The sequence below is a fragment of the Coregonus clupeaformis genome, unplaced genomic scaffold (genome assembly GCF_020615455.1).
Source record: "Coregonus clupeaformis isolate EN_2021a unplaced genomic scaffold, ASM2061545v1 scaf0578, whole genome shotgun sequence".
Classification (NCBI taxonomy): domain Eukaryota; kingdom Metazoa; phylum Chordata; class Actinopteri; order Salmoniformes; family Salmonidae; genus Coregonus; species Coregonus clupeaformis.
In genome coordinates, this window is record NW_025534033.1 from 144,303 (window position 1) to 159,723 (window position 15,421).

At 44.1% G+C, this 15,421-nt stretch overlaps 1 protein-coding gene across 1 annotated transcript in view; it reads left to right on the forward strand.

Moving 5' to 3' along the window:
* The first annotated feature begins 245 nt into the window (after positions 1-245).
* LOC121556187 (ras-related protein R-Ras2) overlaps positions 246-15,421 on the forward strand; it is a 40,538-nt gene continuing 25,362 nt past the window's right edge. The window contains exon 1 of the mRNA XM_045216005.1: positions 246-597. Within this exon, the coding sequence (XP_045071940.1) occupies positions 496-597 (102 nt within the window). The 5' untranslated portion in view covers positions 246-495. The remainder of the gene's footprint in view (positions 598-15,421) is intronic.

Below are 15,421 nucleotides of genomic sequence, written 5' to 3' on the forward strand. Positions count from 1 at the left end.
CTGTGCTAGGCCAAAATGAATCCTTATAAATTACAATTTTGTTGAATAATCTCAACCTTATTCTGTTCTAAATAGCACAGCACTTAAAGAAAGCAAAGGTAAGGCCTACCTGAAAGGAACATAGATCATAAAATGAGTATTCTACAATGGTAATATTTAAATGCCCCTTTAGTCCATGCCACTCATGAGAAGTAAAGTGCCCCTAGCGACGGATATTTGTATTGGACTAACTGATCACTCCTTTCTGTTTCACATCTTAAAAACGCAGTGGTTAGCAACGCTGTTGAGGGCGTATGGACTCGGTCGCCCGTAGCTCAGTGAGCAGCAGCGTTAATTCCTCTAGTCTGGAACGGATTGTAGACGCGGTTATCGTTTCAGTCTATTTAGGCTCGCGATTTTCCTTCGTTCCATTTTTCAACTGAAGGCCTTTCACTGAAAAGTGGGTGTCTCCGCTACTGGTGTTCAGACAGCGGCGAGTGCAGAAGTGTGTCCTCGATGGCAGGGTGGAAGGACGGCTCGGTGCAGGAGAAGTATCGACTGGTTGTGGTTGGAGGTGGTGGTGTCGGGAAGTCAGCCTTAACTATACAATTTATCCAGGTTAGTAAATAGTCGGCCGTTTCTCCAGCCACTTTGTACGGAATGTTTGGGAATCTGGAGGGAGGCTGGCTGAGCTGTTGCGAATGGGGACCCCACAAGCGTATGATGGGGTTTAGTTCATTTTATTCTCGCAATAGTGGGCTACAGTCGCCGAGGCCTGTTTAGCACAAAACATATTCTGTAAAAACACTTGAAATTGTGTCAGATAATTTTTTTACTTTAAGCCTATTTGTCAATACAACGAATAACAGGCCATTGGACAGTAATTGTGTAAGAAATAGTGAAGAAATAGTCTCACAATTGTGATTTAGGTTGAACTTTGATTTAAGACTATAACCTAAGTATTATAACATTGAGCTACTTGTACAGCCTACTGCTGTTATTTGAGTGTTGTAAATTCTTCGAGTGGTTTGACTTGATCTTGCTTTAGACCTATTTCTTTCTTATTATATATAGCCTTTACTACATCATATGTCTCAAAATGTTACATCGACTAATTCAAAGTTCATAAAACAATTTGGTCAAACAGGCTATCTGTCCTATTTCGTGTTTTTGAGCAATTAGAAAATACTTATTTGCAAACTTGAGTTGTCAACATCTCTCTGTTGTTTTGTAGCTATATTTGGGTGGATCGTCCTACCCAGTGCTGCGCTACATCAGTCTACAATTCTTGGCTACAATGTAACACGTCGTTCAGAACTTCTGGGCCTGCTGTGCTTGAAAGCGTAAATCTGAAACAAAACTCTTATGTAAACTCACATTGAACAGGCACATTGAACGTATTTTCCATCATACCCATTAGGTGCAGTATTGACAAATCTATTGCCTACCATTTTTATTAATGTAGCCCATGTTCATTATCAGACAATGAATATGCCGATTGAATAGCCTAATAACGGTTTAGCCAACAGACTATCTAACCTTCATTTGGATCTATAAAATCTAGGTGAATCGGCCTAGGATATAAAGACATTCCTACACATCCATAACTGTAAGCATATTAATTACAGATAATATCCCTACATGTATGCCTTTCTCTAACCTTGATATCATGTGTGAATCTTATCAGTTTTCATGATCAATCCCATTTGTTGCTCAAACAGTTGCAGAGCAATGACAGCTGCTGCTAAAGACAGTTGTTGTTCAAGCCAATGGCCCAAGCAGCCATTGCCCAGCCACAGTTGTCGTTTATAGCCTTGTCAATGGCATTCCAACACACACAGTGTGTTGTCCATAGGTACACACACATTTAACTCTTTGTCTTTCCCTTTTCACTGTCAAAACCTTTATATTCACCGGTAGTTTCTTTCTGAAGGTACACATAAAGATGTGACAGAATGAGTGGACACGCTTTGGAGTCCTCTTTGTGTCTTCAGGAGTCTATAATGCCAGGTCCTAATTCCAGGAGACTAGACTGGGGGTGGGCAGCTGCATGTCTAAAGTGACTGAGACAATAGTGGGGCAGTCAGCAGCACGTGCCGCTTGGGGCTTTTGTTGTGATCTGAAGGTCCATTAAGGTTTCAGAAAGCTCATTAAATGTATACCATGGATATTGATCAGATTACTGTGCCACGGTTCAGCCATTCTGACCCTATTTTTCTTCGGAATGGAGCGGTAGGCTAAGTATTGTATACACACTTCAAAGTACTTTAGTATTTTTAGCAAATACTTGAGTTTTGGTCCAAACAAGGAAACATGCACCGTTGACTTGTTCCAATAGGGATAGGGAACAGTAGACTTCAGTACAAGTTCATTATTACAGTGTAATGAGACAGTAATGTGATTAATAATGTGATATGAAAATATTAATACTGTTAGGACAGTAACACCAAGATAATAATAGACTGGTTATTACATTTTGTTTTCTCAACAAGATTGTTGTTTGTCAACAAGATGAGTAGAATATAGGGTAGGTAGGAGAAGACTTTATGCAGCTCAGCGATCAGCAGTTCACATATATTTTCTGGATGATTGCTTTGTCATGGCAACAGTGCCTTTGGAGCCTTTAGTTGAAACTTGCAGGTCAGTCTGCATTCACTAAAGAACATTCATTTGGGAAATAAGACTATTTTTTTCTATGCACTTAGCATTTCAGAATGTGTCCAATCCAGTCTTGAGCAACACTCTTCGTTCCTCTTTATAATAACCGTACCACAACTGTGTTCATTGTGAATAGAGCTAACATTAATAATATGCATGTCAATCTCCCCTGGCTCAAAGTGGAGGAGAGATTGACTTCATCACTACTGGTATTTGTGAGAGGTATTGACATGTTGAATGAACCGAGCTGTCTGTTTGAACTATGCATACCCCTGCTCTTGACACCCATGCATACCCCACAAGACATGCCACCAGAGGTCTTTTCACAGTCCCCAAGTCAAGAGCAGACTATGGGAGGCGCACACTACTACATAAAGCCATGACTACATGGAACTCTATTCCACATCAAGTAACTCAAGCCAGCAGTAAAATTAGATTTAAAAAACAGATAAAAATACACATTATGGAACAGTGGGGACTGTGAAGTAACACAAACATAGACACATGCATACAAACACATGATAACATACGCACCATACACACATGTACACATGGATTTTGTGTTATATATATATGTGGTAGTAGAGTAGAGGCCTGAGGGCACACACTTAATATGTTGTGAAATCAGTTATGAATATATTGTAATGTTTTTAAAATGTATAACTGCCTTAATTTTGCTGGACCCCAGGAAGAGTAGCTGCTGCCTTGGCAGCAGCTAATGGGGATCCATAATAAATACAAATACAAAATAGCAGTATAACATAATAATGTGCAACCATATCTTTTAGATGAGCATCAACCTCTTATCTGTCCCTTGACATATCCAAAATGCAAAGGAATTCCCCATATATACAGTATGTCAAATCTGTGAGAAATGAGTGCAGTATTAATGGCCTAGATGCTCTACATGCATAGTCTATAGCAGGGTTCCCCAACTGGTGGCCCGCTTGTTGAACTTAAAAGACTGTAAAAACACCAGGAAATCAGCTCCAAGTGATTTTAATTTTGGAATTATTTTCTAAAGTATTCTCATACATAATAGAGATATGTATGTGATTGTATACAAATGTAAGCAAGGCTTGAAATTATTATGTTTTAGTCAAATATTCTATCTGTTTGGGCTTCCTGTGGTCAATTTGCAGTCTACAAATGATTTGTAACTATGTTCCGGACCCCTGAACATCTGCTCAAGAAAAAATCGGCCCACGGCTGAATCTAGTTGATGATCCCTGGTCATAGGCTCTGCATCCTCACCCAGCCCAAGCAATTTGATCCAAGATCTAAACCACAGCACTTGGAGGGTGGGATGGGATGTTACTCACCCTGTGCCTGCCTGCCCATGGCCCAGCCAGAGCCCCAAGCTGAGAGAGAAAGGGCCAGGGGACTTTCAGACAGTGCTGTGGGAGAACACACATACCTTAGTAGCATGTTACAGCAGGTCAATATCATGGGCAGTGTGTGGGGGACTCAGTGACATACTGCCTGGCCCTGCAGCATTTAGGTTTCTTATGTTTTATTTGTGCACCATTGCAGCTGGCCAAACAAGTGCTTGAGCTTAGTAACCAATATCATTAATCTGTTACTGGGTGATTCATAGCCACTATAAAGACAAAGGAAGTTATATACTTGACTGAGCACCATTATAGTGTTTTATGCCTACCCTTTGGCTGTCAATTTGCTATTCACCTTGTAGGCAAGATCTAGTCAAAATTGTAGTTGTTGTAGATGGTGTGTTGACTGCATTCCTTTTCTTGTTTCTTTTGTATATGTCTGTGGATCTAAAGAAAAATACATTGAATTTGGTAATGTGTAGGATGTTGACAACATGGAAAGCGCCTACATCCTATTAGAGTTTTCTAGAAGTTGGCTGCCAGGGGAAAAGCCTCACAGCTGGCTGTTGAGTCCAGGCTTTCCCATCCAGATCTGTGGAGGGGTGGAGGGTCGGTTGGGGTGGGGAACGGAGGGTTGTCTGAGTCATGTTGGGTTAATGACCATGGAACAGCCGGAATCAGCGCCTTTGGAAAAGGAAGTCCCTCCACTCCTGTTCATTTTCTATGGACCTCCTAGATTTGTATGGGCTTGTGGGTGTGATTGTGTGTGGTAGTGTATACTTGATGAAATAAGATAAGATTGACTGGTGAAAAAGAACCTGCCACCCTTTTTACAGTAAAGGGATTACAGAGATACATTTGAATCTATAGAGAAATGTAAAGCTTCTATCCTATTAAGCATATTGGCCTTATTTGAGTGGGATGAAAAAAAAACTTTCTTGGCTCAGTAACCGCGACAGTTTTTATGCGAGTAAAGTCATACCTTATAAAAAAAATCACGACAGCTGTGATGGAAACAGGACATTTCGGTAAAATTTTATAAATGTCGACAGATCATTTGTTTGTGCGACATGGTGGGATCTTTTTGTGTCTGTAAAATGAATTATGCGAGAAATTGCGGTGAAAATGCCTTTATGCGCAAATATGGAGTTTATTAGGCTACAGATGAAATAAGTTATGAACTTCACAGGGTGGTGAAAGTGCACGATGATCTTGATGCTCCTTTCCAATAAACATTGAGGGTCTTATTCTGGTGACATGATGATCGATGCTTGTCTGCCTTTTGACAAATAAAGATATTCTCGCTCTTATCCATAATAATCTCATCATGTTGACTAGCCTACCCGCACAGCCTACCCGCACAGCCTACCCGCACAGCCTACCCGCACAGCCTACCCGCACAGCCTACCCGCACAGCCTACCCGCACAGCCTACCCGCAATGTATCTGCGAGCTGTTGGCTAGAACGCACGTGCCAAGACCAGAGTAGGCACATTTGCTATTTAACGCAACAGTTTTTGTGACAAAACTATCGGTAGAGTTGAAAATGCAATGGAAACATTTAAGTTTTTAGATTTTTATTCGGTACATGAAAACTTTTTATCTGCAACAAGTCAATTTGGTGGAAACACACCACTGGTGGGAAAATGAGCATATTGTCTTGATAAGGATTTTAGAATATTCTCATGAAAATCTGTTGCCAATTGAATGGAAACCTAGCTACTGAAACCATTGGGGTGTATACTAGACTAGTCACACAATGTGAGGGTCCTTTTACAGTGCAGGGAGGATGATGTCACTCTACAATAACAGAGTGACAGGGCAGGCAGGTCATCCCCACTGGGAGTAGGTGAAATAAAGACACAGCCAAGCCAGTGAGTGGAATGGCAGAGAGGTGACATAACATTGAGTCATCAGACAAAAGTTTTGGAACACAAAGTGTTATTTAACATGACGTCTGTGAGCCAACAGACGGAAAACATGACTCAGTGTGGTGGGATTCAAGTAATTTGATCCCATATCTAATGTCACTCATCTGTTTGGCCGATTGTATGAACAACATTTCTGCTACGGTTCCTTTGTGGAAGTTATCATTAGCAACCATGGCACCTGTGGGAGTCAAATGCTATCGTCTCGCCAGACTGGATGACAGAGTAGTGAAGCATGGTGTTGCACGAACACACAGCTGCTAATATTAGCCCTTCTCTTTCATTTCTGCTAATATTAGCCCTTCTCTTTCATTTCTGCTGGAGTTGACTCCCTGCTGTGTGATTCAGTGGGAGAGCGCAGTATCCAGCCTGATAGTCATGAAGTATTAGATACAGACCAGTATGATCAGAGGTTAAAGACACCTAAACAGTGAATACTTAAGTGCTCTTTCTTTCGCTCTCTCTCGCTCTCTCTACCCCCTCTCTCTCCTCTCTCTCGCTCTCTCTACCCCCTCTCTCTCTCTCGCTCTCTCTACCCCCTCTCTCTCCTCTCTCGCTCTCTCTACCCCCTCTCTCTCCTCTCTCTCGCTCTCTCGCTCATTCTGAGCATGGTTTTGATTACTGAGATGAGGTCATTTAGGAGGAATGTTGCTGCTCTGGGTTCTAATTGAATAAATACAGATTAAGCAAGTGGGCGGTCTTTCCTGGGCATTTGCAGGCAAGGTGTGTGTGTGTGTGAGTGAGTGAGTGTGTGAGTGAGTGTGTGAGTGAGTGATGGGGGTTGGGGGATTGTTTCATGCACATTTCTCTGAAATAGACGCAGCGGGCTAAGTAAAGTGTTTGCAGCAGTGGTGATGGGGGTGTGCATTCCCACAAACCCAGGACAAGGTGGCTGAATCCCAGGCAGTGTGGAAACTGCCAAGACCAGCACACTTTAAACCTATTTTTGGACATAGGCAGTGTTGTAGCATTCTATCTAGCTTGGTGATACGTCACATACCATATACCACTGATATAGAGGGCCAACAAATCCATTTTGGTTTGAGCTGGTTTTTCATTTCCTTTGAGGGAGTTGGTAACCCCACACATTTAGCTGTGTGTGTGTGTGTGTGTTTGGTAGTGCTTCCAAGGTGGGTGATGAGGGAACATTGTTGGTTTTGTTCTTCAGGAGGGTCACCTGTTGATTTCTCACAGAGCTGGCTCGTTGACTGAGCGTTCCTGTGAAGTGAACCACTCTCAGAGCTCAGAGCAGGGAAGTCGTTTTCACAGCACTTCATTCTGAGCGACTAAAACAACAACTCTCCTGCTTACAGACCAAAAAAGTCCCGTAGAAGTCATTTTCCCAATGCCATTTGGGTGTTGACAGAGGGAAATGTATTAATTTTTGTAACTGAAATGTTATGATTTGATGACCCTGTTATAATGGCCATACACATTCCTGTGAATGTACAGTGGGGAAAAAAAGTATTTAGTCAGCCACCAATTGTGCAAGTTCTCCCACTTAAAAAGATGAGAGAGGCCTGTAATTTTCATCATAGGTGCACGTCAACTATGACAGACAAAATGAGGAAAAAAAATTCCAGAAAATCACATTGTAGGATTTTTCATGAATTTATTTGCAAATTAGGGTGGAAAATAAGTATTTGGTCAATAACAAAAGTTTCTCAATACTTTGTTATATACCCTTTGTTGGCAATGACACAGGTCAAACGTTTTCTGTACGTTTTCACAAGGTTTTCACACACTGTTGCTGGTATTTTGGCCCATTCCTCCATGCAGATCTGCTCTAGAGCAGTGATGTTTTGGGGCTGTCGCTGGGCAACACGGACTTTCAACTCCCTCCAAAGATTTTCTATGGGGTTGAGATCTGGAGACTGGCTAGGCCACTCCAGGACCTTGAAATGCTTCTTACGAAGCCACTCCTTCGTTGCCCGGGCGGTGTGTTTGGGATCATTGTCATGCTGAAAGACCCAGCCACGTTTCATCTTCAATGCCCTTGCTGATGGAAGGAGGTTTTCACTCAAAATCTCACGATACATGGCCCCATTCATTCTTTCCTTTACACGGATCAGTAGTCCTGGTCCCTTTGCAGAAAAACAGCCCCAAAGCATGATGTTTCCACCCCCATGCTTCACAGTAGGTATGGTGTTCTTTGGATGCAACTCAGCATTCTTTGTCCTCCAAACACGACGAGTTGAGTTTTTACCAAAAAGTTATATTTTGGTTTCATCTGACCATATGACATTCTCCCAATCCTCTTCTGGATCATCCAAATGCACTCTAGCAAACTTCAGACGGGCCTGGACATGTACTGGTCCTCTGTAGCTCAGCTGGTAGAGCACGGCGCTTGTAACGCCAAGGTAGTGGGTTCGATCCCCGGGACCACCCATACACAAAAAAATTTATGCACTTTATGCACGACTGTAAGTCGCTTTGGATAAAAGCGTCTGCTAAATGGCATATTATTATTATTTATTATACTGGCTTAAGCAGGGGGACACGTCTGGCACTGCAGGATTTGAGTCCCTGGCGGCGTAGTGTGTTACTGATGGTAGGCTTTGTTACTTTGGTCCCAGCTCTCTGCAGGTCATTCACTAGGTCCCCCCGTGTGGTTCTGGGATTTTTGCTCACCGTTCTTGTGATCATTTTGACCCCACTGGGTGAGATCTTGCGTGGAGCCCCAGATCGAGGGAGATGATCAGTGGTCTTGTATGTCTTCCATTTCCTAATAATTGCTCCCACAGTTGATTTCTTCAAACCAAGCTGCTTACCTATTGCAGATTCAGTCTTCCCAGCCTGGTGCAGGTCTACAATTTTGTTTCTGGTGTCCTTTGACAGCTCTTTGGTCTTGGCCATAGTGGAGTTTGGAGTGTGACTGTTTGAGGTTGTGGACAGGTGTCTTTTATACTGATAACAAGTTCAAACAGGTGCCATTAATACAGGTAACGAGTGGAGGACAGAGGAGCCTCTTAAAGAAGAAGTTACAGGTCTGTGAGAGCCAGAAATCTTGCTTGTTTGTAGGTGACCAAATACTTATTTTCCACCATCATTTGCAAATAAATTCATAAAAAATCCTACAATGTGATTTTCTGGATTTATTTTTCTCAATTTGTCTGTCATAGTTGACGTGTACCTATGATGAAAATTACAGGCCTCTCTCATCTTTTTAAGTGGGAGAACTTGCACAATTGGTGGCTGACTAAATACTTTTTTTCCCCACTGTATTTGTATGATAGTTTTGAGTGCATGCTGCAGCACAATGTTTGCACAACATTGTAACTATGTTTAGTTCTTAAAGGCTTAGACTCGAGGGTTAAGAGATAACATTGAAAGTATTTTGGTTTTCAATGACACAAGTCTGTGATGGTCTCTTACCCTAAAGCAGGGGTCCCCAATTAGATTCCGCCTAATTATTTTCTTGAGTGGAGGGTCAGGGGGGCCGGAACATCATTTATAAATCATTTTAAATCACTTTGAGCTGATTTCCTGGTGATTTTACAGTATTTAATGTCCAAAAACAAAATGTATTTATTCTTTGCTCAGAACTTGGGGTGCCAAATAAAATTGGCCGAATTTGACCCGCGGTCCGCCTATTGGGGAACCCTGCTCTAAAGGATAAGGAATGATGTAATACCAGTCTGTAACTTGATATTAGATTGAGTCTGAATAAAAACCCTATGGGGATCTAATCACAATGAAACCCATTCAGTAGGTCTTGCAGTTGGTGTCTGTGTACCCAAAGACTGATGTGATGTTATTCTGAGCAAAGATCAGGTTTATTATTGGTGTATCATTAGACTGGGAGGTGGTCAGGTTTCTCTACTATCTTTGTTTTCTGTCCAAACATCTAGCATTTGTACCTCAATAGGCAGAACATAGTTACATAGTAATGCTGATCATAGCATGGTACATTTGAATAAGATCAGATCAATGATGAGGGAACAGTGCCCATGGTCCGTGTGGTAAAGAATAAGGCAGGAGACCAACTCTGACTATGCTCTTTTAAAAAGTTTATGGAGGACCACTTCCTTGTTGCCTGGGTAACAGACCAGAACCTGGCACAGTGCCATGGGTCAGACCAACAACATGTCTCGCTCCCTGAGCAGGGGGGTCTACTAGCACTGACTTTGCTGATAACTTCTTTATTGGGAAAATGTACTTGCCATGACTGTGATATGTGGTCTCGTCTAGCTCACCCTAAAAGCACCAACATACTGTATTTTGACCCCTAAATTCACCAAAAGGGGTCATTTTTTACCCCAAAGGGAAAATGATGACAAAACGATACTTTCTGTCAAACAGTAACACTTTTTATTTTATTCACCTTTTGTAACACAAGTAAATGGTTTAAATTCCCCAAATAAGCATATATTTTAACATTTTCACACATTTATAGCCAAGTTATTCATTAAGTGGTGTTTCTGTGATACTCCGAGGCTGAGAAATTGGCGATTGAGCTAATCTGACATACCGGTATGACCTAAGATGGCCACCGGTATGAGCGTTCTAGGCGATATGGGCACTGGTGTCATCAGACTTTTAGGTCTAACTTTGGAATATTATATTTATTAGTTGTACTGGTTTCCACCCCCCCCCCAGGGCCTCATATCATATTTTTCTTCATTTTTAGTATTTTCTACATTTTAGAATAATAGTGAAGACATCAAAGCTATGAAATAACACATCTGGAATCATGTAGTAACCAAAAAAGTGTTAAACAAATCAAATAGCCACCCTTTGCCTTGATGACAGCTTTGCACACTACTGAGTCCACATTTTCAGCTTAGCCGTGCACCACTAGTATACGAAAGAGACTACATTTTTGACCCCTGTTGGTGATTTTAGGGTTAAGATGAATGCATTAATTGTAAGTCTGTAAGTCTGCTAAATGACTAAAACGTCAAATTAAATAAACATAATAATGGGTCTGGGATCTGAATGGACAGGACAATCCCGTCCATCTGCAGGCAATGGGTAGAAGAGATCGTCTGGGGTCCAGAAAGTCCAGAAACAGACCCGAGGACAATCAGACCTGGAACCGAACAGACGTGGGAATAAAAAACAAGGGGGACTAGGACCCGATCGGACTAGAGGACAATCGAGCCCCGAATGAACCCGATGACAACCAGACCTAGACCCAACTCGTACCCTAACAGGTCCGGGTCTAGACCAGACCCGATTGGACCCAAGTGACAAAAAAGTCTGCCAAATTGCTCTTCTGGTTAACAAATAAGACTTTATATGTTGGCTAGGCCTTCTATAAGTCAATAAATTCACCTTATTAGCGTAAAATAAATATGCCTATGCAGAGCCGTGGTCTGGTCCATTCGTGTCCACTCTGGTCTATCAGTTGTAGTAACATAGACCTGATACCCGATGACAATTAAACAGGACCCGACCCGAGGGAAAAGTTAGAACTTTGGACCTGGTCGGGTCTCGGGTATTCGGTTTGGGGTCTCGGTATTCAGGTTGGGGTGGACCCATGAATACCTCTAGTGGGTTGTGTGGTCCAGGTTCACTGAGGGTAGGCCTTTCCATTGGCTCCTAGTGAATGAACTGCATTACAGAAGGCTTCCACTGAAGGCATGTCTTCCCATCACTACTATTATCAGTGCCTAATTGACCCTGAGTCTTAGACAAACAGAGACTAGAGACAGGGGGATTGCCCCCCATGTAGAAGTGCTACCACCAATTAGAGAGCTGACATTTACATTTACATTTTACATTTTAGTCATTTAGCAGACGCTCTTATCCAGAGCGACTCACAAATTGGTGCATTCACCCTATAGCCAGTGGGATAACCACTTTACAAAATTTTTTTTTGGGGGGGGTAGAAGGATTACTTTATCCTATCCCAGGTATTCCTTAAAGAGGTGGGGTTTCAAATGTCTCCGGAAGGTGGTGAGTGACTCCGCTGTCCTGGCGTCGTGAGGGAGCTTGTTCCACCATTGGGGTGCCAGAGCAGCGAACAGTTTTGACTGGGCTGAGCGGGAACTATGCTTCCGCAGAGGAAGGGAGCCAGCAGGCCAGAGGTGGATGAACGCAATGCCCTCGTTTGGGTGTAGGGACTGATCAGAGCCCGAAGGTACAGAGGTGCCGTTCCCCTCACTGCTCCATAGGCAAGCACCATGGTCTTGTAACGGATGCGAGCTTCAACTGGAAGCCAGTGGAGTGTGCGGAGGAGGGGGGTGACGTGGAGAGAACTTGGGAAGGTTGAACACCAGACGGGCTGCGGCATTCTGGATGAGTTGTAGGGGTTTAATGGCACAGGCAGGGAGGCCAGCCAACAGCGAGTTGCAGTAATCCAGACGGGAGATGACAAGTGCCTGGATTAGGACCTGTGCCGCTTCCTGTGTAAGGCAGGGTCGTACTCTCCGAATGTTGTAGAGCATGAACCTGCAGGAGCGGGTCACCGCCTTGATGTTAGCGGAGAACGACAGGGTGTTGTCCAGGGTCACGCCAAGGCTCTTCGCACTCTGGGAGGAGGACACAACGGAGTTGTCAACCGTGATGGCGAGATCATGGAACGGGCAGTCCTTCCCCGGGAGGAAGAGCAGCTCCGTCTTGCCAGGGTTCAGCTTGAGGTGGTGATCCGTCATCCATACTGATATGTCTGCCAGACATGCAGAGATGCGATTCGCCACCTGGTTATCAGAAGGGGGAAAGGAGAAGATTAGTTGTGTATCGTCAGCGTAGCAATGATAGGAGAGGCCATGTGAGGATATGACAGAGCCAAGTGACTTGGTGTATAGGGAGAAAAGGAGAGGGCCTAGAACTGAGCCCTGGGGGACACCAGTGGTGAGAGCACGTGGTGCGGAGACAGCTTCTCGCCACGCCACTTGGTAGGAGCGACCGGTCAGGTAGGGACGCAATCCAGGAGTGAGCCGCGCCGGAGATGCCCAGCTCGGAGAGGGTGGAGAGGAGGATCTGATGGTTCACAGTATCAAAGGCAGCAGACAGGTCTAGAAGGACAAGAGCAGAGGAGAGAGAGTTAGCTTTAGCAGTGCGGAGAGCCTCCGTGACACAGAGAAGAGCAGTCTCAGTTGAATGACCAGTCCTGAAACCTGACTGGTTTGGATCAAGAAGGTCATTCTGAGAGAGCAAAGAGCTTCCTAGGGTTAGAGGCAGATGCTTGGAATTTAGAGTGGTAGAAAGTGGCCTTAGCAGCAGAAACAGATGAAGAAAATGTAGAGAGGAGGGAGTGAAAAGATGCCAGGTCGGCAGGGAGTTTAGTTTTCTTCCATTTCCGCTCCGCTGCCCGGAGCTCTGTTCTGTGAGCTCGCAATGAGTCATCAAGCCACGGAGCTGGAGGGGAGGACCGAGCCGGCCGGGAGGATAGGGGACACAGAGAGTCAAAGGATGCAGAAAGGGAGGAGAGGAGGGTTGAGGAGGCAGAATCAGGAGATTGGAGGGAGAAGGATTGAGCAGAGGGAAGAGATGATAGGATGGAAGAGGAGAGAGTAGTGGGAGAGAGAGAGCGAAGGTTGCGGCGGCGCATTACCATCTGTGTAGGGGCAGAGTGAGTAGTGTTGGAGGAGAGCGAGAGAGAAAAGGAAACAAAGTAGTGGTCGGAGACATGGAGGGGAGTTGCAGTGAGATTAGTAGAAGAGCAGCATCTAGTAAAGATGAGGTCAAGCGTATTGCCTGCCTTGTGAGTAGGGGGGACGGTGAGAGGGGTGAGGTCAAAAGAGGAGAGGAGTGGAAAGAAGGAGGCAGAGAGAAATGAGTCAAATGTGGACATAGGGAGGTTGAAATCCCCCAAAACTGTGAGGGGTGAGCCATCCTCAGGAAAGGAACTTATCAAGGTGTCAAGCTCATTGATGAACTCTCCAAGGGAACCTGGAGGGCGATAGATGACAAGGATATTAAGCTTAAATGGGCTAGTGACTGTGACAGCATGGAATTCAAATGAGGAGATAGACAGGTGGGTTAGGGGAAAAATTGAGAATGTCCACTTGGGAGAGATGAGGATTCCTGTGCCACCACCCCTCTGACCAGATGCTCTCGGGGTATGCGAGAACACATGGTCAGACGAGGAGAGAGCAGTAGGAGTAGCAGTGTTTTCAGTGGTAATCCATGTTTCCGTCAGCGCCAGGAAGTCGAGGGACTGGAGGTTAGCATAGGCTGGGATGAAGTCAGCTTTGTTGGCAGCAGAACGGCAGTTCCAGAGGCTGCCTGAGACCTGGAACTCCAGGTGTGGGGTGCGTGCAGGGACCACCAGGTTAGAGAGGCAGCAGCCACGCGGTGTGAGGCGTTTGTGTAGCCTGTGCAGAGAGGAGAGAACAGGGATAGGCAGAGGCATAGTTGACAGGCTGTAGCAAATGGCTACAATAATGCAGAGGAGATCGGAATGAAATGAACTAAACATCTGGGAGAGGAGAGAGTAGGGCCTCCCTCACCAAAACTTCCACCTCAGAAACTATAATTATTTCACTGAACCACCCGAACAAAAACTCTCCCAACTTCCACCTTTAGAAATCAGAATTGTTGTGAACCAAAGCGGTTCAATGTTTAAAGGAATAGACTCAACCCACTTTATTCAGCTAGCTAACTATGACACCATAGCTAACTAGCATGCTAGCATCCAATAACACACAGTTTAGCACCAACACTTGGTCACAACAAACCACCAATAGTGTGTTAACACACTAAGCAGATAATTCGTGTCCGTGTCTAGTTCCTTTCATAACGCAGCAATAATTAAACGTTGGCTAGCTAGCACAAATATATTGTATTTAGCTGCCACAGTACAGCACACAATGGCTACTGTGTTGACTCTGTTCGAAAAACGGCTAGCTAGCTAGCTTCGTGCTACACCCGGCACCGCCGAAAACAATGCCAACCTACAGTAACTACCCACAACAGCCCACGATGCCTAACTATGACACCATAGCTAGCTAGCATGCTAGCATCCAATAACACACAGTTTAGCACCAATACTTGGTTACAACAAACTACCAATAGTGTGTTAACACACTAAACAGATCATTCGTGTCCGTGTCTAGTTCCTTTCATAACGCAGCAATAATTAAACGTTGGCTAGTTAGCACAAGTATATTGTATTTAGCTACTACAGTACAGTTAGCTGGTCGTGTTGGCTAGCTAGCAATGGCTACTGTGTTGACTTTGTTTGAAGAACGGCTAGCTAGCTAGCTTCGTGCTACACCCGGCACCGCCGAAAAACAATGCTAACCTACAGTAACTACCCACAACAGCCCACGATGCCTAACTATGACGCCATAGCTAACTAGCATGCTAGCATCCAATAACACACAGTTTAGCACCAATACTTGGTTACAACAAACTACCAATAGTGTGTTAACACACTAAACAGATAATTCGTGTCCGTGTCTAGTTCCTTTCATAACGCAGCAAAAATTAAACGTTGGCTAGCTAGCACATTAACATTGGAAACAACTCTCCACCGTTGCTAAACGTTACCAGTAGCTACCCGCTAGCTAGCTAGCCTCGTGCTTCGCCGGGCTCCGCCGTAAACAATACTTACCTACAATAATTACCTACGGAA